The sequence below is a fragment of the Raphanus sativus genome, chromosome 2 (assembly GCF_000801105.2).
Source record: "Raphanus sativus cultivar WK10039 chromosome 2, ASM80110v3, whole genome shotgun sequence".
NCBI classification, from domain to species: domain Eukaryota; kingdom Viridiplantae; phylum Streptophyta; class Magnoliopsida; order Brassicales; family Brassicaceae; genus Raphanus; species Raphanus sativus.
Genome location: NC_079512.1, coordinates 10,211,681 through 10,234,661, shown reverse-complemented (window position 1 = coordinate 10,234,661; position 22,981 = coordinate 10,211,681). Strand labels below are relative to the sequence as shown.

Here is a 22,981-nt window from a genome sequence, read left to right as displayed (position 1 = left end):
TATGTCACCGTACAAGGGTTACTCCTCCACCGGAGCCAAAGGAAGCATAAGCAGAGTCGCTGTCGGACCAACGTCTCCGAGGAGAATTTCGATTGTCCCTCAGGTATGTACATGGAAAACCTTGGTTTGCTTCGTCTAGACAAGAGGCCACTCTCAGCTCTTTTCGAATATATGCCGACAAGTGGTTGGTACTGCAGTCTGAGAGAGAGAAAGTTTGTGACTCAACAGAGCCTCAGAATCGAGTTCATCTTGTTTATTGCTTTGTCTCCTGGTTTTAGATACGTGTCCAAATTACCCTAGAGCAACCTTACTCTCATCAAAAGAGGTCAAGTTGTATTACTTAGAGATCAAATCCACAGGGAGCTAGGGAGCACACAAGATCTTATTATAACTAAGCTAGACTTATGTGAGACTTAGGATTTCTATTCAGGTTATCAGGATTATAATGATATGAATGCTTATGTGAGATGTTTGCATGATATTAAAGAACTCAACGGTAACAATAACATTACAACTGTCGTTTTCTGGGTTATCTATTACTAGATCCAATGATTCACTACACGCGTAAGTCATAATCAGGACAATCGATGTTCTGTCGAACGTATCGATCAACATAGCCTTGCGTCAATTGACGATATCTCTATAGGAGAATCGATCGATGCGCCTCTAGTAAGCCTTAAGCGCGGGTTGATAACAGTTCATTAGGGGTTTGCTAGACCATGATGTCGCTTGCGCCTACCAAATCCTAGCTCAGAGAAGATGGATCCAAGGATAAATTCACTATTATCATGTATAGGTTAGCTACTCTTACACAAGCATTAAGAACTATCTTCTAAGATGAATATCACAACTCAAGTATTCATATTTGGGGTAATCCCTCAAAACCTATTTGAATCTTTAAATCTAACAAGGTGTTTACTCAGACATAGCTAAGTAAAACATCATAAACATTAAATAAAACTGCATAGAATAGATCGATGAATAGAAAGTAATGGAGTACAAGAAAGCTTTCAATAGTAACTCACTTTCTCACAACTTTGTAAAACTCTCTGTAGAAACTTATCTCTCTAAAACTATCTCTGCCTCAAAACACTTAGGCAATATATAAATTTGAGGTTAAAACTTGTCAGGCATTTTGGTAATTAGATGGAGTCTTAGGCTTGAAGTCGGTTGGGACCAAATCGGGCTTCTGTGTGTTTACTATTGATCGATATCACTGAGTGTGTATCGATCGATATGTCTCTCTCTGTGTCGACCTCAAGTGGTCGATATGGTCATCTCGGGTGAAATCTCTAAAGTGCTCCAAAATTCTCCAAAATCACCATCTTCTCTCCAATTGCTCATGAACATGTAAATATTCTATCTAGACTCCAAAATGCATTAAATATATCCTAAAACTCCTATATACCATGGCTAAAATTGATTCAAATTCATGGTATATCAGATACCATATCAATCGATGTAGTTGATAGCATGTCGATCGATGGTTGTGTAATGTTGTCGATCGATGTCGACATGGTCGCGTCGGTCGATAGAGATGGCAAACGTCTACTCAGATCTTTTTTTAAAAAAAACTGCATAAAAATAAATACGAAAATAAATATTAGTAATGAATAAAACTAAGTAGAATTACCTAATAGTGGGTTGCCTCCCAATCAGCGCTTTGTTATAGTCATTTAGCTTGACTTTGGAGGTTGAATGGCTTAGTGTCGGTGAAAGCAGGTGCTTGCTGGGTAACAAACGTCTCCTTCATCTCTGGACTGTGTTGCAATGAGGCTTCTTGTGGCATCATCTGATCTAGTCCATCTCTCTTGCATATCTTGTAACTCATCTGAAAGTAGTTGTAGCCTCTCCTTAAAGTTCTCAATGTTGAACTGATGCTTTCCAAGCTTATCATAAGCATACTCTAATAAGTCATTCCTCTTGCATTTAATGTAGCACACCCATCATGTCCGTTTTGAGTTTCTTGCGGACTGATGGAGTATCAGTATCGATCGATATTGTTGCTTCAATATCAATCGATGTCATGGTTCCCACATCGATCGATGCAAGTGTTGATTTATCGATCGATGTGTATGTCGCAGGGCGAGTTGCAAATTGTCTCTGAATAGCCTTAATCTCTTTCTGCATGCCCTCTGTCCATGAGTGCAAAGTAATGATGCTGCTGTCGAAAGGGAAATAGATGGCATCAAACTTCTTGTAGTACCTATTCTCTGAATGTTGTAAGGCTTCATAGATTTCAGCTATCATCTTGTCAACTTCATTTTTGATGTAGGTAACTTCTCCATGTTGGTTCTTTGTGTATTTATCCTCTGATGTATCTGTGTATATGTTTCTCCAGCTCCTCTTCTTTCCCTGATAGGTATCATAAGCTCTAACTCCATACTTTGGCTTGTAGTGGAATTCGGTTTCAATCCATCATTCCAGCTCGTGTCCATATCAATCGTGTGGTGTCATCGGTATCGATCGATAGCGATTGCTTCTGTTTATTTTCCTTCTTGTTGAGAAGCATATCCAATTCTTTTTGCAGCAATTCACCTCTCTTGGTTGTCGAGTTAAGGTTGTTGTCGAGTTTGCAATAGAATACATCAAGTTTCTTCGTTGGAGCTTCTTCTTCCCATTGGTTATCCAACTTGATGATGTTGAATATCTCGTCTCTGATAGAAGCGTATGGTGCTGGATGCCTATCGTCGATCGGTGTGGCAATATTGCTGTCGATCGATGCATGTCTGATCTCGGATGTTGCTTGCTGCTTATCGATCGATGTGTGAGTCTCCTTATCAATCGATGGAGATGTCTTCTGTTGAAAATCAAGGTTTCTCTGAATCGTGTCCATCTCCTGCTACAATGCATCTATTCGTGTGGATAGTGCATCCATGTCATCACTCATAGGGTAGTAGGAACTATCAATTCTTTCTTCAAAAGAATGTAACTTTTCTTCCAATGCTATAAAGCGTCTATCAATCAATTGCTTCATCATGGTATCAATTGATGTATGATATTGCACGTCGGTTGATAGCTTCCATCTGTCATTGGTCGATGGCATAGGTTTCCTTGAGTTCCATGCTGGAGCTTCTCTTGTTTTCTGCTTCATTATGGTGATAATGTCGTCTACAAGGCTCTCCATGGACGCGGTCAACCATGTGATATTGTCATTGAGTGGATGATAGATACTGTCAAGTTTATACTTGAAATCATTCATTGAATTTTTTAAATTTGTGGGAACAGAAATTCGCACCGTCAATAAATCGTATAAATTAGGAAACTAGGAAAACTCTAATTTCCCAGAGGTCCCGGATTTCTGCGGAGCCAACGACAAGTGACCAAATAGACGCAGAAAATATGAAAAGATAACAAAACGAATTTAGAGAAAACGATAAATCTTATTTCGAATTCGTGTAAGAGGGTTGCGAGCATTACAAGAGATTATAAGAGCTTTAGCCGCAAGTGCTGTCAGCGAGTTATCTAGCTTTAGCGACCTAAAACCTTAAACCTAGTTGAGTCGCAGCTCGATAACAAAATACGAAAAAGATGCGGAAATGGTTTTTGATTGATTTCGGACTGAACCTTATTAAAGGCTGCCTACGTACCCCTTTCGAGGATCAAGTCGAACGTAGTTCAATTGATAGAGCTGGACAAGAGATCGAACTGCCTGGGCGAGTTCGTCTAGTAATTGAGTGCCAGTCATAGAAACCGAACTTGTCGAGAATAAAGTCTAAGTTTCTAAGTGCCGAGAATTATGAGTCTAAAAGAATTGTCCTTTATGCCTCTCGTCTTGAACCCCTTATATACTCCCTCGTAGGTCTGTTTACGTCTTCCTCTTTTGCCCTTAAGCCGTCATAGTCCAAAAAATGGAGATATTCCATTTTTCCGATCTTCATGATTATCTGCGGAAACTTTCCATTTATCCGCGGAAACTGATATTTATCCTCTAAGCATAAACCGTAAGCATAAACCGTCGCAAGGTTTATGGGTTTTTCAAGAAATCGTAAGTGGACCTCGAATCAAGTTTAGGACTCTTTGGGCCGTCTTTTGATTCGAGACGTTTGTCGCGATTTCTCGGTAAAGGTAATTTTCCGCGGTTTTATCGTAAACCAAACTGATGATCCCATTTGATAAAGAAATCAAGAAATGGTTAGTTGTGGTTTGCGGAAGATCATAATAAGGATAGTCGAGAGTGCATAGTTTTACGTTGTATCGTCGTTTCGGAAGCCTTTGGACGCTTCGGAAGATGGTTGGTGTATATATGCTTGGTCGCTATAGCGACCGAGCTTGTTTCCGAGCTCGGTCGCTATAGCGACCGAGCTTCGTATGGAGCCCGGTCGCTATAGCGACCGAGCTTGTTTCCGAGCTCTGTCGCTATAGCGACCGAGCTTCGTATGGAGCCCGGTCGCTATAGCGATCGTGCTTGTTTCCGAGCTCGGTCGCTATAGCGACCGAGCTTGTTTCCGAACTCGGTCGCTATAGCGACCGAGCCGGACGTTCCCTTGGCTGTTCCTGATGATTGAGTCAAGCCTTTGCCGTTGTTGATCTTTTGTTGTTTCGAGTGATCGTGTTTTTTAACGAAGATACGATCTAATCGTAGAGTTCTCCGCAAGTATTCGATCTTTACGATTTCTTTCGTAAAGAAAACAAAGACGTATATTTTTATCGAATGTTTTGATACTAACTTCGTCGTCAACACGAACCATTGGAGCTTGTTTCGATGCTGCGGACAAATCTATTCAAGAATTTTATCGTAAAAATTGGATTAAGTAATTTTTACGAGAATTATCTCTTCGAGAAATATTTTCGAATGTTAATTTCGTTGTGACCGTTTTTGACCCCAACAGAATTCTGTAGATTCCTTTGAGTTCCTCGTCAATGTCTGCTCTGCTGTATGGATCTGATGGTGTACCTTTAGTGAACTCTTCTCGATGCTCTGGTAGGCAGATGAATGAATGCTCATGTAGCAAAGCTTTCTGCGGAATACTCTAATGTAGAAGCTAGATACTGGAATGATTTTTCCTTCAATGCTTCGTGCAAGTCCATGCACATCTCTATACACTCCATAAATATCTTTCTCTTCTCGGTACTCTGCCGGTGCCTCAACGATCGATGTGACAGTGTGCCTATCGATCGATGCTGTAGCATCTAGTTGGTATCGATCTTTGAAGCATGGTTCCTTCCTGCAAGCTATTGCAAAGTCTGCTTCAGCTATCATTCTCTGATATTCTGGATCATTATGTCGCTTGACGAATAGATTGTCTGGTCCATTGGCCATAGCAAGAATATCTGCAATGTCTTCTCTGGATGCTTGTAGAATGCAGCCATCCATCCATAGCTCGTGCATTGCCTTCTGGATCCCTGAAAATACCAAATTAATATGGTGTTTGATATCCATAATCAAACTTATTTTCAATGTAAAAATCGGGTGGTAAGAGTTAGGTATCGATCGATGTAGAGGATTTCTCGTCAATCGATTTCATCTTGTGTTGTCGATAGAAAAGATTTCAATTGAATTCTTCTCCATAGGGTTTAGGGTTGAAAGGTTGCTGATGCATCTTGTCTGCTTCTAGGGTTTGTGGTGTTTCTTCTACCCCGAAACTCCTTTTATAGTAGTAATCACCAACCAAATTTCCAATTTTGAGATTTTTTTTTTCTAAATGTCGGTTTGCTTCATATCATCGATGCATTGTGATAATCATCGATCGATTTGTGTGCATTCTCTCCTCGTATTGGACGGATATCGATCGTTGTGGAGGGTCTAGCGTCGATCAATTCTGGAAGTATGGTTCCACATGAATGAGATGGAAATCCATCTCTATTGAGGACTCCTTGGTGCTCTCTAACCTGTCCTTCCTTGCTGTTCTCATTATACTCTTTCACATGATGGAAATGTATAGTAGCTTCTAGGGCAAAAATTGGATAGTAGTGTGCTGGCCAATCATCTCGTGCCTCTGTAGGTGTCATATCGATCGATGAGTGATCATTGGTATCGATCGATAAATCCATGTTGGTGTCGAACAGTTCCGAGTACTTTGTCTCATACTCGTCTGCACAGTAGCATGTTGCTACATGTTTTGGATCATCTGTAGCCTCTTTGTAGGACTTATGTGGCTTGATAAATTTGACTGGGTCATAGTAAATCTTTGGGTTGATGAGTTTCAAACACAACTGGTTTGTCTGCAATTTGCAAACGGCTCCCACAGTAGCTAAGAATGCTCTTCCAAGTAGTAGAGAAGAATTCCAATTCAACTTCATGTCTAAGACATGGAATTCAACTGGAATTAGGGCATTAACAATCTGCACCTCAAGGTCTCTGATGATTCCTCCTGAATTCCTTCTAGAATAATCCACAAAACAGAATGATTCTTTGGAAGGTTCTACCTTTAGACCTAGTTGGTCTACCATAACCTTAGGTAGGATGCTGACTGATGCTCATGTATCACATAATGCACGTGGGAATTCAATACCTTTCACCAAGAATGAAATTACGAATTCTCCAGGATCACTTTTCTTCTTCAATGTGATCTCTCTTTCACCTGTTCTCTGATCTGAAGAAACATCTTCTCAATTTCAGCTTCTGTCACTGTGGTCTCTCTGAAGAACATCTACAATCTGTGTGTGAAGTATATCTCTTCAAAGGGTCTCTCTGCTGGGATCCTTAGAACTCGTTTCCTGAAGTTTTCCAACTTCTTTGCATTAGCATCTCTTTTATAGTGGTTAAGAACCTTCTCTTTCCTTTTCCTTAAGGTTCTCTTCGCACTTTCCGTTCTATCTCCATAGGCTTTAATGTATCTTCAATCACGTCTGGTGGGCTCTTTGTAGGTTTGGGTTGGGGTTTGAGTGCATTTAGTCGGGCTACGTCTATCTTTGGTAGCTGCACTCGGTATGTTGTGGGTGCACATCGATCGATGTCGGATTGATCATGTCGATTGATGTGGGTCTCGGTCTGTCGATCGATTTCTTCCTCTTGAAATCGATCGGTGAAGGGTTGGAGTGGGTGAGGGTGTCTAGCTGCAAATTCCTCGTGGGTCATAATTCGGACTGGTTTACTCGTAGCAGTAAACCTCGTGGACTCTGTCGATCGATGTGGAGATTCGAACATCGATCGATAGTCATCATCCCATGTCAATTGATGGCTATCGTCTGGCGTCGGTCGATACAAGTGAGAACTGTCGATACTCATGGAGCTCTCTACTTCAAAGTTGCCCTCTTGAAGTTTCTTATGCTTAACCACTTGCAAGAAATCATCTACTGTGATGGCATTTACGTGGTGTCTCATGATTTCTTCCTCTCTCCCTTTGATTAAGGCTTATTGCCTCCTAATAGCCTCTCCTTTTTAAATCACATGTGTCTCCAACTTCTTCACATGAGTGCTCAAGGTGTCAAACTTTGCATTTAGGTTGTTGTATGCAGCATCTATCTTTCCATTGAAATCCACAGTAAACTTCTGATGACTCTTTAAAACTGAATCAATCATTGCTTCAATTTTGCTTTCTTAAGTAGATGGTGGTGGATTCTTGTAGAAAGAGTTGTTGAGATTCTTGTTGTTCCTGTAGTTGCTTCTCTGACTGCTGCCATAGAAGTTCTTGTTTCCACTCTGGTTTGTAGACCTCTGAAATCAGTTCCTCCGATGTAATTCACTTCTTCTTCTCCAAATCTCTCCTCATTAGTCTCTATAGCTTCTACATCTTTTGCAAAGCTAATCTGCTTCTTGAGAAGCTTGTGAACACTATCCAGTTTTGCTCTCACATCGTTCATCTGCTCCTTTCCAAAGGCATTGGGCGATTTTCTCCTCTCATAATCAGTGTTCTTGGTGTTGTTGCTAGTTTCCAAGTTCTCTATATGTCTCACAGCCTCTTCTGGATTCCTGGTGTTGAAGTTTTCTTCAATAGCCGTGTCTAAAGCTGTTTGATAGGTCAGATATAAACCTCTGAAAAAAGTGCTAAGCAGCTGCACTTCGTTGAATCCATGGTGTGGACAATCTCTCTGATAAGATTTGAAACAAACTCAACAATGTCTGAAAGGTTCTATAGGCTTTTGTGTGAATGTAGCAATTTTGCTCCTCAAATCTTCTGCACGCGCCTCATCAAAGAAATTAATCAAGAATGTGTTCTTGATGTCTTCCCAGGATGTAAGAGATCCTGGTGGTAATTTCTTAAGCCATTGGAAAGCTTCTCTAGTAACAGAGTACTTGAAGAGGTTGCAAAGTAGGTAGTCAGCAGGAATTCCATTGGTTTTTATAGCAGAAACGAGATCCTCGTACCTCTCTAGATGGTCCATAATATGCTCCTGGGATGTTCCACTATAGGATGTATGTTCCACAAGTGTGTAGTACTGAGGTTTCACCTCGAAATCAGCCTCATGTCTGAAGGACGAATAGGAGACTTGTTGGCGTAGTATTGATCCGGATAGTTGTAGCCAGCCAATGATTTGTTTCGAATGGCTTCTTCTGCAGCTTGAGCAACGGCTGCAGCAGTCTCAGCTTCTGGATCAGGGATTGCAGCCCCCTGATTATCTATTCTCTGACCTGCTGCATAACGCAGTTAACCTTCTTGGTCACGCAGGTTACCATCATCATTTCGCATAAGTATCAAAGTAGCGACCAAGGGTAAAATATGAATTTATATTATTTGGGTTAATTAATCTAGACTTAGAGTTTAGAGTTAAGAGGTGGATTTTGGGTATGAGTTTTAAATTCAAAAAAATAAATTAAAATTTTCAAAATAAAAAAATTAAAATTTTCAAAATAAAAATAGCTATTTTTGGTCATTTATTTTTTGAGTGCTATTTTTGTGACAAAAATTTAAAAGGGCTATTTGAGAGAATTACCCGTATATATATGTAACTAAAATTTCTATTAAAATTATGAAACAAAAATGATTACGCGCTTTAAAGCACGGATCAAAATTTATACAAGTATATTATGTTCTAACTGTTTAATTTTCATGGACCAAATAGTGTTGACGAAAATAATTTTTTTACCTTTATATACTAAAACCAAATCACGTGGCCAATCAAATTTTGACAAGTGAAAAATGGTTTACAAAAAAAAAATTGATTAAAAACTCACTTTAAACTCTTAACTTTTAACAATTCTATCCGTCTAAATAAAATAACTATATCCTAAATTTTCTCTGAACAAATCAGCTGCGACATTATTAAAATGTTTTCTTCCCTTTTGTAACATAACTGTTTCTTCTTATAAAAGTATACTAGACCATGACCCGCCCGACCGGGCGGGTGTTTATTTAATTTTTTAATTTTTGACTTACACTAAATGATGTATTTGTTAATAGTTACTTGTGATACATTCAGAGGTGTACCTACTATAGGATTAGGGGGTTCAGTTGACACATGTTTAATTATGAAATAATTGGTTTTGCATAGGAAGCCAAAAAAAATCAGCAGCTAAAATGGTATTAGTGTATATATTGACACACCTAAATCTGGGTTCACATCTCTAAATTATACTTTTGTTATCATATTTTAAAAAATTTATATATCATGACACATGTAAAAAAAAATGATGGGTCCGCCATTGGATACATTGAGTTTGAATTTAAAAAAAACAATCAAATCTATGAAAAATATTTTTTATTATAAAAAAAGCTTAAAGTGAACAATGATAGATTATATATGAAATATATAAATCAATTTAGTTAATTTAAAATACATTGAAATAATTGACTTTGAGTCATATATAAATCAATTTAATCGGCTCATTGTTATTACATTTTTTGTTAGGGCCATAGTGTTTTAGATCAAATTAAGTTGGTCTAGTGGCCCATGACTCTCTTCTCTTATTCTAACCGACAATTTTGTTTTGTAATCGTTCGGTGTTTAGAAAAAAATTGTAAAGAATGAAAAAAATAAATAGCTCGACTTTCGGTGTTCTCCCATGGCGATGACGATTTCAAAACTCATTAAGGGTCTAATGTTTGATATTTGTGAATCTGATGTTTTTTCTTTACGAATCAAGGTATGGAGTAATTAAATCTCTTTTGAAATAATTGGTTTATTTTTCATTCTGTTTCAAAGTATATTGTTTGCATGTCTAGTTACACCTAGTTAATTAATAAATGTCCATAACATTTATAAAGCAAATCAATTGTTTCCTAAAAATAATGTAGTTAGCAAGAATATAGGCAATTGCCTCATTCTTAACTATTTACTTAATCTTATATTTAATATTGAGTACTCTGCAAGTTCAGTTAAACAGATTTTACTGGGAAGAAAACATAGATAATTTGTTCATACGATAATTTTTTAGATTTATTGAGACCTAACTCTATGTGAGGTGAATAAACATTGGTTTAGATGAAAAGGGAAATTCAATTTTATCTTGAAATTATTTTAGTAGAGAATGGAAGTTAAATTTTATTTTACGACAATAAATAATTTCGAAATTAATATCCTAGATTTTTTTTTTGATAACAAATAAATAATTTCGGAATTTATTTAATACAAGAGAAGTTAAATTTTGTTTTAGGACAACACATTAACTAAACTGAAAAAGACAAACATTAAAATAGAAACTATCTATAAATAAAGAGAGTGATAAAGACACATTTAATAAACTGGTTAAGACAAACACTTTTTTAGGAATGTTATTAATAGGGTCAGTGGCATGTAAGTGTAATTAACATTGAAAACTCAGGGGCATTTCTTAAGTGTACTTCTATTTTAATAATATAGATTTTAGATTTATTAAACTCTTATTTTTAGGAGGGATTTGAGATTTTCTTATGTTGTAATATATTTTCGATCCTTTGGATCGATTTTTCTTTCGGTTGCCGAATTTTGCTTTTCGCTTGGGCGATTTTTGAAGTGTTTCTCAATCATTCACGAAGCTGTTCTTAAACTTATCGCTTTTGTCTTTGTTAAAGATCGAAATAATTCTGTAAAAAGAAGGGGAAGAGAAGCAGTAATGTTAATTCTCCAATCCAAAAGGAAAAAGCTGATGCAGAGGAGAAAGGGACTCCACAAAGTGTAGCGGTAGTTGTGGAAGATAAGGAGGAAGGTTTGGGAAGCAGGGATGAAATCAGTAATGTGAAGAGCATTCAAGAAAGAAGAAGTGCAATATATATATCTGGAGGTTTGGTTAATGAAGTGTGTGTGGGTAAGCTAAAGGAGCATGATATTGTTGTAAGCAATGATATTAAGGGATGGACAAATGTTACACCAGCAAAAGTTGGAAGATCCATTTCGACTGTTGCGCAAGAATCAGATGTTGTAGTCTCGGCATCAAAGTTTTCGGTTCTGAGTATAGAAGATATTGAGGAAGGTGAGGTACTTGAGGAAGGAAGTAAAAATGGTTTGGAGGTTGAAGTGCAGGAAGTTAATGAAGATAAGGAACTTTATGAGGATGATGGTTCTGAAGACAATGTAATAGAGCAGCAAGTTCTTGAGGAGATAAAGGTGGGAAAGAGAAGAGGTCGGAAGCCGAAAATTCTGGATGAAAATCCAGGAAAGAGCTCTAGGCCGGTTCGACGCAAATACTAATCTGATGTCGAGTTTCTTCTGGAATGTTAGGGGTTTCAACAAAATGTTAAAGCATTCCGTTGTAGAAGAATGGGTCAAGGGAAACAGTATGAGTTTTGGTAGTATTTTGGAGACAAGAGTCAAGGAGAGTAAGGCGGGAAACATTTTCAAAAAGGTGTTCAGAGGTTGGAATGTGATGACTAATTATGAGTATAGTGATGGTGGTAGAATTTGGTTTGTTTGGAAAGATGATGTGAGAGTAACTCCTGTTTATAAAACTGATCAGCTCATCACCTATTCGGTTGAGTTACAGGATCAAGAAATATTTTTTTACACTACTGTGTATGCGCATAATTCGGTGGAAGGGAGGAAAGAGCTATGGGATGATTTATGTAATCACTATGACTCTGCTATGTTCTGCAATAAGGCTTGGGTGATTGTAGGTGATTTTAATGAAATTTTGGTAAGGGAAGAAAGTTCAAGATTTGAAGATTTTGGTAGAATTTCTTGTGGAATGAGAGATTTCCAAAGAATGGCTTTGCGGTGTAATCTCTCTGATATGGGCTATCAAGGGCCGAAGTATACTTGGTGCAATAAGAGGGAGGAGGGTATAATCTGTAAAAAGCTTGATAGAGTTCTCTGGAATGATTCAGCAATGCAGATTCTTAATGGAGCTTATTCGGTTTTTGAAGCTGGGGGGTGCTCAGACCACCTTCGTTGTAAGATTCAGTTTTTGCCTCCAGTTGAGAAAATTAGAAGACCGTTCAAATATGTCAATGCTTTGGGTAAATTGGAAGCTTTTCTACCTATGGTTAAGGAGCATTGGGAGGTTTCTCCTAGTATTTTCCATTCTACATCTGCTATGTTCCGGTTTGCGAAGAAACTCAAGAATCTGAAGCCTAGCATTCGTGAGTTAGGTCGTGAGAAGTTGGGAAATATTTCTAGGAAAGCAAAGGAAGCGCATGAGTTACTGTGTGAGAAGCAGAAGGTGACCTTATTGGATCCAAGCTCAAATTCTATGCAGGAGGAAGCAGTAGCTTATGAAAGATGGCTTCATATAGCTGGGCTTGAAGAAGATCTTCTTAAACAGAGAGCAAAGCTTCACTGGCTTGAGGTGGGAGATAATAATAACAAGACATTTCACAATGCAATAAAGACTAGGCAAGCCCAGAATACTATCAGAGAGATAAGGTGTGGTAATGGCAGTAAGGTTACGAAGCAGGAAGATATCAAAGTGGAAGCGGTTCAGTTTTTTTCTGATTTCTTAAATAGATCTCCAGAAGATTATAGTGGAACTTCTACTGATGAATTGAAGGAGCTGCTCAGATTTAGATGTACTGAGGATGATTGCAGCGCTTTGGAGGCTGATGTCACTGCGGAAGAGATTCGTGATGTAATTTTTGCAATGTCGTCCAATAAATCTCCAGGTCCAGATGGGTTCCCAAGTGAATTTTTTAAAACAACGTGGTCTGTTTTAGGGCCTGATTTTGTGGTAGCAGTTCAATCAGTCTTCAGGTATGGGTTTCTTCCTAAAGGGATAAATTCTACTATTTTAGCTCTTGTCCCCAAGAAGATGGATTCACTTGAGATGAGAGACTTCAGGCCTATAGCTTGTTGCAATGTTTATACAAAGTGATTTCGAAAATCATTGCCAACAGGCTTAAGTTGATTCTACCGCGGCTGGTTTCTGAGAATCAAACTGCTTTCATTAAGGGTAGGCTTTTGCTGGAGAATGTGTTGCTGGCATCAGAATTGGTAAAAGACTATCACAAAGAAGCAGTCTCAGCTAGATGTGTGATGAAGATCGATATATCTAAGGCATTTGACTCTGTTCAGTGGGAGTTTGTCCTTCGGAGTTTAGAAGCTATAGGAGCCCCTGCTAGATTCATCCATTGGATAAAGCTTTGCATAACAACTCCCTCCTTCTCTGTTCAAGTAAACGGTGAGCTTGCTGGATATTTTCAGAGTAAGAGAGGGTTAAGGCAGGGTTGCTCTCTCTCGCCTTACTTGTTTGTTTTATGCATGAATGTGCTATCTCATAAGATTGACAAGGCTGCTCAAGATAGGAAATTTAATTTCCATCCCCGCTGTAAGGCTCTCTCTCTCACTCACCTCTGCTTTGCGGATGACCTTATGGTATTTGTAGAAGGTACAAAAGCCTCTGTTGAAGGAGTTTTATCTGTATTTGAAAGCTTCAAGAGTTGGTCTGGCTTGAGCATTAGTATTGAGAAGTCAACGGTTTACATGGCTGGGGTCGAGGAAGATGAGAAAGGAAGAATCTTGATGAATTTTCCATTTGCAGAGGGTATTCTTCCTGTCAGATACTTAGGTCTTCCTCTCATGACTAAATCAATGAGGAGACAAGACTATATGCCGTTAATTGAAAAGGTCAGAAGCAAAATCAGTACTTGGACCTGTAAATTTCTGTCTTACGCGGGTAGGTTACAGTTGATAAGTGCAGTCTTGATGAGCATTGTCAATTTCTGGACAGCGGTGTTTAGATTGCCTAGTAAGTGTTTGAAGGAGACAGAGAGTATCTGTACTTCTTTTCTCTGGTCAGGTCCGCAGTTGAAAGCTGGAGGTGCAAAAGTCGCTTGGGGGGTCATTTGTAAGCCAAAGTTGGAGGGAGGTTTGGGAATCAGAAGCTTAAAGGAGATGAATTTGGTCTATGGGCTAAAGCTTGTTTGGAGGATGCTGACAGGCGACTCACTTTGGGGCAAGTGGAGCAACATCTATCTTCTAAAAAAGAAAAGCTTCTGGGAAATAAAAAACAATACTCAATCTGGCTCTTGGTTGTGGAGGAAAATGCTCAAATTAAGAGATATTGCAAAATGGTTTTTCAAGAAGGAGATTGGTAATGGTAGACATATATCCTTTTGGTATGATAACTGGTCTGATTTGGGCATTATTTCTGATCTGCTAGGCGATAGAGGCATGATGGGCTTAGGGATCAGGAAAAATGCGACGTTGGAAGAAGCTGCTTATGGTGTTCGGAGAAGAAGAACTCATCGCAATGATGATCTGAACAGGGTGGAGGAGGCATTAGCAGAAGCAAAGCAAAAACTTTGTTGTGATAAAGAAGATTTGAGCTTATGGAGAAGTAAGACTGATTATAAAGAAAGGTTCTCTACTAAAGAGACTTGGTCTGCTCTTAGAACGCAAACTGATCAACAAAACTGGACTCGTGGGGTTTGGTTCTCTTCAGTGACCCCAAGATTTGCTTTTATTGTTTGGTTGGCAATGCAGAACAGATTGTCAACTTTGGACAGAATATCTTTATGGAGTAGGGGCGTGGATACTACTTGTGTTCTCTGTAATAGTGAGATGGAAACTCGTGATCACCTGTTCTTTAAGTGCTCTTATTCTGCTCAGCTTTGGAGTGAGATGGTGGGAGGTATTCTTGGAAGTAATTATACAGAAGATTGGACTTTAATTGTCCACACAATATCTGGTAGCTCTTTTGACAAGAAGGCTTTATTCTGTTTGAGATATGCATTTCATGCAGCAGTCTATGCTATTTGGAGAGAGAGAAATAGAGTGAAGCATGGAGAGACTGCTTTGCCTATAGCCAATCTCAAGAAAATCACTGATAAAGGGATCAGAAACAAGCTTAGTCTGGTCAGAATGTCAGGGAAAAAAGGTATGGGGGAGGTGCTCTGCTACTGGTTTGAAACAAGAGGATAGTGATCTTGATAAATTGCGGTTTCTGAGGTTCCTTCTGGTTGTTCAAGGGTATTCTTTGTTTCTGCTCAGTTCGGCTCAAGGATTTCCGGTGTCAAGTTGTGGTTGTTATCCCCCAGCTATGGAGTTCTTACTCTTTTTCCTCATTGGAGTTTTGTCCCAATTGGGTTTTCTCTAATGGGGTTTTAACGAGGAGAACTTCATAGCATTTCCAAACTTGACTTGTTCCTCATGGTTAAGTTTGAGGGGGATTTGGGATCTTGGAGTAGGTTTTGATAAGGTTTTCATATATCTTTGTTGCTTAGTTCTTGTTACTTGTTTCTCAAGTTATCAGGTTGCACTTGTTTGTAAAAAGGCTTTTTTGATGAATAAAATTTAGCATTCATTCAAAAAAAAAAAAAAAAAGATCGAAATAATCTGCTTTCCGCTTGGCCTTCATTTCAATCCCGTCGGCGATTTGACACAGAAACATCCTTTTACTGTGTTCACTTTTATCTCTCTCTAGGAGAATCAGCTTTTTCCAAATCTTAACCGATTATGGCGTGTGAAAAGCATCTCTGATTGAGAGTTGATAAGGTTTGATGGATCTCTTTGGTCAATTCTGGAGTAGATCAAGAAGAGTTGCGTTTCTAACGGTCCAGCAAATGGTTTTTCTTCAATCTGGCTAAGTTTCCTCTGTGTTAATCTCCGGTGAAACGAGGCTGGTCTGATCAGGTAGTCGCGGTAGTGGGGGAAAGCAATCTCAAGTTGGTATTAGTGTTTAGAGCAACGGCGGAGAAGAGAAGGGATGTGGAGCGGTGGTGAAGCACCCTCGACAGCCGTGTTGCTGTTTTCTTCAATTTAGGACACGTGCAGAATACATGTTCTATGGTGGCTTCCCCAGTTGACACCTTCTTCATGACTACTTCCATTAGGTTTAACGTATTCTGTAATCTGATGTTGTTTATGCTCTAATGCTTTGCCAGTGTAAAAAAGTCTTTGGGCTTTTATCAATGAAATTAAGTTGACAAAAAAAAAAGATTTATTACTTTATTGTATGTTTTCTATTTCTTTTTCCAATAGCGAAGAATCACAACGACAATTATTTCTTCTCTCCAATTTTTTTTCTATTTTTAAATTCTTTTTATTTTTCTGCACCCTTTCAAAACTTTTATCATTCAGTTACATTTTAGATTTGTTACTTTTATGTATGTTTTCTGTTTTTCCATTAGGAAAGAATCACAATATTAAAATTATTTTTTGTTTTTATATTTCTGTTTTTTTTATATTTCTGTTTTTTTTATTCTTTATCCATTAGGAAAAAAAAATCAAAATTAACATATTATTTATTTTCTCCTAATTTATTTCTATTTTTCGAAACATTTTATTTTTATGCACCTATCCAAAACTTTTGTTATTCATCACGTGAATTAATACTTAAATTATAATAACACTGATCAAATAATTTCTAAAACAGTCCAGTACATCGTGGCCGAGTGGTAAGGACATATTGATTCCTACACTCAGGTTGCGAGTTCAAACCTTACTAGAAGAAACTATGTCATTGTGTTTATAGATACCACACAGATATAGATCTATGCTTTAAAATTCATTTACATACCCGAAGAAAAAATCTATCCGTGGACTGAACTTTCCCTTGAAAATTAGTCTGGGTCTCTCTATAGATTCGGGATACCCAAGTTATATAAAAAATAATAATTTCTAAAACAGTAATTTGTATCGGCGTAGCCGGACGACAATACTAATCAATACTATTAAAACAAGAACGTGATCTATTGATATAAGTGCAGTCCAACTATTTTAATATAATTATTAAAACTCTTTATTAGTTATTTTTTAAAAAATATATACAACGAAAACACAAATATAACTAAAAATAAATTTAAAAGTTAAATTTCTAAAAAAAATCTTATTATATAAAGCTTGGTTCTTTAAAGTATTAATTAACATGATCGCGACACATGGCAAATAAACTTTAAGATTGTGACATGTGTTAATATATCTCATAATTAAAAACTTTATTATAAATATTATTAATAGTAATTTTCTATTTTTAAAATTCTAAACAAAAGATTTAAGATTGTGACATGTGTTAATCTATCTCATAATTAAAAACCTTATTATAAATATTATTAATAGTAATTTTCCATTTCTAAAATTCTAAACAAAAGATAATATTGTACAAACTGATTTTAGTTTAAAACACTTGTCAAAATTATTAATTAACATGATTGTGACACATGACAGTTATATATTTAAAATTTTGATATTTGTTAAAATATCTCATAATTATATATATATATATATATATATATATACATACACACACACATATATATATACAATAATTTTTAAAATTCTAAACAAAAGATAATTGTAAAAGATTATTTAATATTTTTTCTAATATTTTACATGTGTTTAAATATATAATGATTAAATATATATGTACTTATATAATAAATATGAATTTTGAATAATCTAATTGTAAAAATTATTTAATAGTTCAAATTCATTTAATATTAATTGTTTCAGAATTTTTCCTTTTTTCAGAATTCTAAACAATTTTTTTTATTATAATAAAGTTTGGTTCTTCAAAGTTAGTAATTAACACGATCGCCACACGTGTCAATTAAAACTTTAAGATTGTGACAAGTGTTTTAAACTAAAATCAATTTGTGAAATATTTAACACTAATTTTCTTTTTCTAAAATCATAAAGAAAAAAAAATGTAAAAAAAAAATTAATCGTAATTATCCTTTTTAAAAAGCTTAAACCAAAAAATTGTAAAAAAAATTGATTAATGTTAATTTTCTTTATTGAAATCATGAAGAAAAGATAACTGTAAAGAAATAAAAAAAACTGTCAAGAAATATTTGATAGTAATTATATTTTTGGAAAAATCTTAGACCAATGAAACTTTGTTTTCCAAAGTTACTAATTAACATGATCTAGACACATGATAACTAAAAGTTTAAGATTGTGACATGTGCTTTAAACAAAAATCAGTTTGTACAATATTTAACACTAATTTTCCTTTTCTAAAATCATAAAGAAAAAAAATAAATGTAAAAAATAATTAATTGCAGTTATCCTTTTTAAAAATCTTAAACCAAAAAAAATGATTAATGTTAATTTTCCTTTATTCAAATCATGAAGAAAAGATAACTTTCAAGAAATAAAAAACTGTCAAGAAATAAGGAAATTGCCAAAAATACATTCATATTATCACTTTTCCTCATATTTGATCACCAAGTATAATTATTGATTCAAGAAAAATACAAGGTACAATTATGTATCCTTATCTTCGCATATTCTTTTCTTCTTACAAACTCATATTGATTTCTTTTGTCACTATTTTCATGCTGCCTACATAAATTATTGTCACAATAATGATTAGGCGTTTGTAATCACTCTATAAAATATTTGTTTATTAATGCAAATGTTGTTTCTTAAAATAATTATTATTATCTTAAAGACTTCATATATAATTTTATATATGTAAAAATATTAAACCTAAACCCTTAACATTACCCTATCTCTCAACTCTAAATCCTAAGTTTAAATTAGTTAACCTTAATTTTTTTTTGTCGACGTTAATTCTAGGATTATAAATGTTTTTTTTCTTTTTAAAAGTGAAAATATAATAGTGGTTAGTGTAAACATGAAAAGTAATAATATGAATGTAGTATTTTTGATAATTTTTTTATTTACTTTAGAAACTGGAAACCTTACATTATGATCTATTCACTGCTCCATAAAATATCTTATATCAACAACATGAATAATTGATAGTTTTTAGTTTTATATTAATAACATGTATTAGAAAAAACATGTTCAAAAAGATGAAAATTACGTAATAAAAGAAGATAGGGAAAAAGATGATTTAGTAAATGACATTTTTTTAACAAAATTTAGGATAAAATGTGCATTAAAAACTAGAGTAAACAGAAAAATGATATTTTAATTACAAAATTAATTTATTATTAAATAAACTATTTTAAAAATATTTTTCTAAAATATTTTAAAATAGAATTTATCTTAAAATTACTACTAAATATTTTAAAATTTAAATATAATATTTAATAATTTTGAAATATTTTTTCAGAAATTAATTTATAGCTTCGTAGTATATATATTTTTAATCATAAAATATTCAAACAAATTTCACAATATTTAAAATAAAAATATCATCAAATATTATTTTGCAATTATATTTTGTTTAAAATTTTAAAAATAGAAATTACTATTAAATAATATTTATGATAAACTATTAACAGAAATCATTTTGTTATCTTAGTATATATATTTATTTATTTATGAGATAGTTTAACTCATATCACATTTTTAAATATATAATTGTCATGTGTCACAATCATGTCACCTATTAATTTTGAAAAACTAGGCTTAATATAGTATTTTATGATAAGATTTCATTAAAATTTTAGAAAATGAGAAAAAAAAGAAAAAAGTTAAAAGCCCTTTCTCCAAAAAAGAAAAAAATTAGAAAAAGAAAATTAGTATTAAATCAATTATTTTTCAAATCTGTTTTTCTTTTAGTTTAAAAAGGAAAATTTCTTCAAGTTACTATTAAATAATTTTAAAATTGTTTTTTAACATTAAATAATTTTGAAAATTAGTTGTTTCAAACTTCGTTTATTTTATTTTCATGGTACATATATTTTTAATTATTACATATTTAAAACACATGTCACAATATTATAAAACAAATTGTTATCAAATAATCTTTTGCAATTATATTTTGGTTAGGGTTTCAAAAATGGAAAATTACTATTAAATAATATTAATAATTACTTTCTAAATTTTTTGTTTTTGTTATTATCTTAGTATATATTCTTTTAATTATGAGATATATTAGAACAAGTCACATTTTAAATATATAATTGCCATCATATTAATTCTATACAACTCTGGGGAATCGGCGTGCAGGAGCGTGCTGCAGAACTAAGCAACTTAAAAAATATTATTAACAAAATTAAATTATAAAATTAAACAATATAATAAATGATTTAATAAAAATCATGAATAAAACTATCTATTAAATAAATAAATAAAATTCATCTATGTATCATGATTATAAAATAAAATTTTAACTTGAACTTATGTAAAAAAATTAATTATAAAATAAATCTCACATAATATATGAAAATCAATCATAAAATTATAATAAATTATTATTACTTTGTTCTTTATAAAATTAAAACATTAAAAATCCCGTTGCAACGCAACGGGCTTATATCTAGTATAAAATAAAAAATATATCCGTCTTAGGACGGGTCAGAAAAATCTAGTATACTACTAAAATCAAACATACTAAAATCACCTGACGTATTTAGCCCACTGGTGCAATTCACAAGACCTAGAGGAGTTTTAAAACAGGCTTTTACAATGTCCATTACATACAAATTGGGCTGATGATAGGGTAAGCCCTCAAGCGATAGATTACCCTCTCCTCCCCTCTCCATATTTATTCTTAGCCACTGAAACATAAAAGGGTACCATTTTCGCTGCGCTGTTCTAGAAAGGGTTTCGTTTCGTTTCGTTCGAAGAAGAAGATGCCAGGCCCCGTCGTCGACGAAGTGAAGGTTGAGGAGCTGTTGAAGGACGCCGTCAAAGAGCAAACGAAGCTCGAGGTTCGACGTTTCTCTCTCTCTCTCTTTATTTTTGTCCGTTAACCGATTCAGATTTGTTTCGATTTTTGACGATTTGTTTCGTTTTTGTTGGAGCAGAAGGAAGATGATGTTGTCGTTGAAGATGTCAAAGACGGAGATGAGGAAGACGATGTTGATGACGACGACGACGATGACAACGTCGATGGTATGTCAATCATGTTCTGCCTCGATTCATAAGAATAGTTTTGGATTGAATCTGTTATGCGAGTGATATAGAGAATCTACAGTTTTGTTCATGTTGTTGTTGTTACTGTCTTTTGTATGTGAAGGAGCTGGTGAGAATGAGAGCTCTAAGCAAAGTAGAAGCGAGAAGAAAAGCCGCAAAGCAATGCTCAAACTTGGAATGAAACCTGTTACTGATGTTAGCAGAGTCACAATCAAGAGATCCAAGAATGTAAGAGCATGCTCATCACTTTCGTTTTAATCAAGCAGTGTTTTGATTCTTTGTGTGTGTTCCCCCTCAGGTTTTGTTTGTCATCTCGAAGCCGGATGTGTTCAAGAGCCCAAACTCGGACACCTATGTGATATTCGGTGAGGCCAAGATTGACGATATGAGCTCTCAGCTACAAGCTCAAGCTGCTCAGAGGTTCAAGATGCCAGACGTTGCATCTATGATCCCTAACGCTGATGCCTCTGAAGCAGCCACTGCTGCACAAGAGGAGGAGGAAGATGAAGATGTTGATGAGACTGGTGTTGAAGCCAAGGATGTTGAGCTCGTGATGACTCAAGCTGGTGTCTCCAAGGCCAAAGCCACTAAGGCTCTTAAAGCCAATGATGGAGATATCGTTTCTGCCATTATGGAGCTCACTACATAGGTTGAGTTGCAGAAGCTCGCAATGGTTCTCGTTTCTCAATTCACTTCTCGTTTCTCAATTCACTTTTCGTTTCTCGAACATTGTTTGTGTTTCTCCACTATTTTAAGGCTATTTTGCTTTATAATATGAGGCATTCATGTCTAATGTTGTAAGACAGTTTAGTAAGGTGGACATTTCGGTTATTATTTTTAGAAGAAACTCTAATTGAATCCAATCTTAGTTTAGTTTTTATTTAGTTTGGAGGAGTCCAGTTTAATTTAAAATTAGTTTTAGTTTAGTTCAGATGTTGTCAGAAAAATAAAAAATCAAATTACAAAAAGTAAAACTAATACTAGAAACCAACATAATTTGATCATCTATCTAATCTATTAAATTTGTTTTGATCATCTAATCTATTAATATTAGATTCATTTTATAAGAAAAGAAGAGAAGAGGAATCATTTTATAAGAAAAGAAGAGAAGAGAGAAAATTGGTGCCCATTATTCTAATGAGTGAATCATTTATATAGGATTACAATAGTTTGGAGATAAAGTTTAATTTGGAGGGAACAAGTATATCTAGGATTTTACATATGGACATCACCACAGTATTCATAACACTTTCTTTCGATGTCTTTTATATCAAAGTGCTTTCAAAAAGTCATAGATCTCACTTCATTAAAAACCTTGCCAAGAAACCCTATAGGAAAATCCATGACTTAAGAATAAAGAGTGGAGCACTTAATGACTTCCCCTCGTGTATACATACTTGAAGATCCTTTAGATGTTGCAATCCAATAAGCTGAACTAACTTTTTAAAAGTAACATTAAATAATGTATTAGTGAATAAGCCAACCGAACTGTGACTCGAACGAACATGTAGCATACTGACATGGACATTCTTCGATAGTGCATGAGTCTTGTATGATTTGATCATTTTCTTGATTTTTCTGATCTCAAAAACTTTAGATCAGTGATAGACTTTCAACTTTGAAATTATAATAATTTTCTTGGGTGTCTATCATTTGTATGTTCTTTGTTGCCTCGTTAAAACCTTACTATAAAAAAATCTAGTGGAATAAAAACCATAATAAGGAAAAAATACATTCACACAATCATATTTCTTCCCCTAGAAACAAAATCTTCAGGATATGCATTTCAGTAAAATATATCTCTTTTGAAATTGAGACATCATTATAAACTCTTTCCATTAGAGTATTCAAGGTTTATATACTTTTGGTCTACAATTGTCATTTGATATAGACAATAATTTCTTGGTCTAATTAGACTTTAAACCAAATTTCTTACATACAGTTATATAGACATCTAATCTATTAATTTAGAGTC

The 22,981-nt window shown here is 34.9% G+C and overlaps 1 protein-coding gene across 1 annotated transcript; it reads left to right on the top strand.

The window, feature by feature from the left end:
- The first annotated feature begins 20,623 nt into the window (after positions 1 to 20,623).
- On the top strand, positions 20,624 to 21,837 carry LOC108831925 (nascent polypeptide-associated complex subunit alpha-like protein 4). The gene is made up of 4 exons (XM_018605425.2): positions 20,624 to 20,801; positions 20,898 to 20,985; positions 21,110 to 21,234; positions 21,305 to 21,837. Exons 1-4 carry the CDS (start codon positions 20,724 to 20,726, stop codon positions 21,653 to 21,655), a joined length of 642 nt encoding a protein of 213 aa, XP_018460927.1. The 5' UTR covers positions 20,624 to 20,723; the 3' UTR covers positions 21,656 to 21,837.
- Positions 21,838 to 22,981: the final 1,144 nt, after the last annotated feature.

What these genes read in the sequence shown, in the direction of transcription:
- LOC108831925 (XM_018605425.2), top strand. Translation starts at nt 20,724, where the DNA reads ATGCCAGGCCCCGTCGTCGACGAAGTGAAGGTTGAGGAGCTGTTGAAG. An exon ending in CGACGATGACAACGTCGATG is followed by an intron (nt 20,986 to 21,109) that starts GTATGTCAATCA and finishes TTGTATGTGAAG; the next exon opens with GAGCTGGTGAGAATGAGAGC. An exon ending in CAATCAAGAGATCCAAGAAT is followed by an intron (nt 21,235 to 21,304) that starts GTAAGAGCATGC and finishes GTTCCCCCTCAG; the next exon opens with GTTTTGTTTGTCATCTCGAA.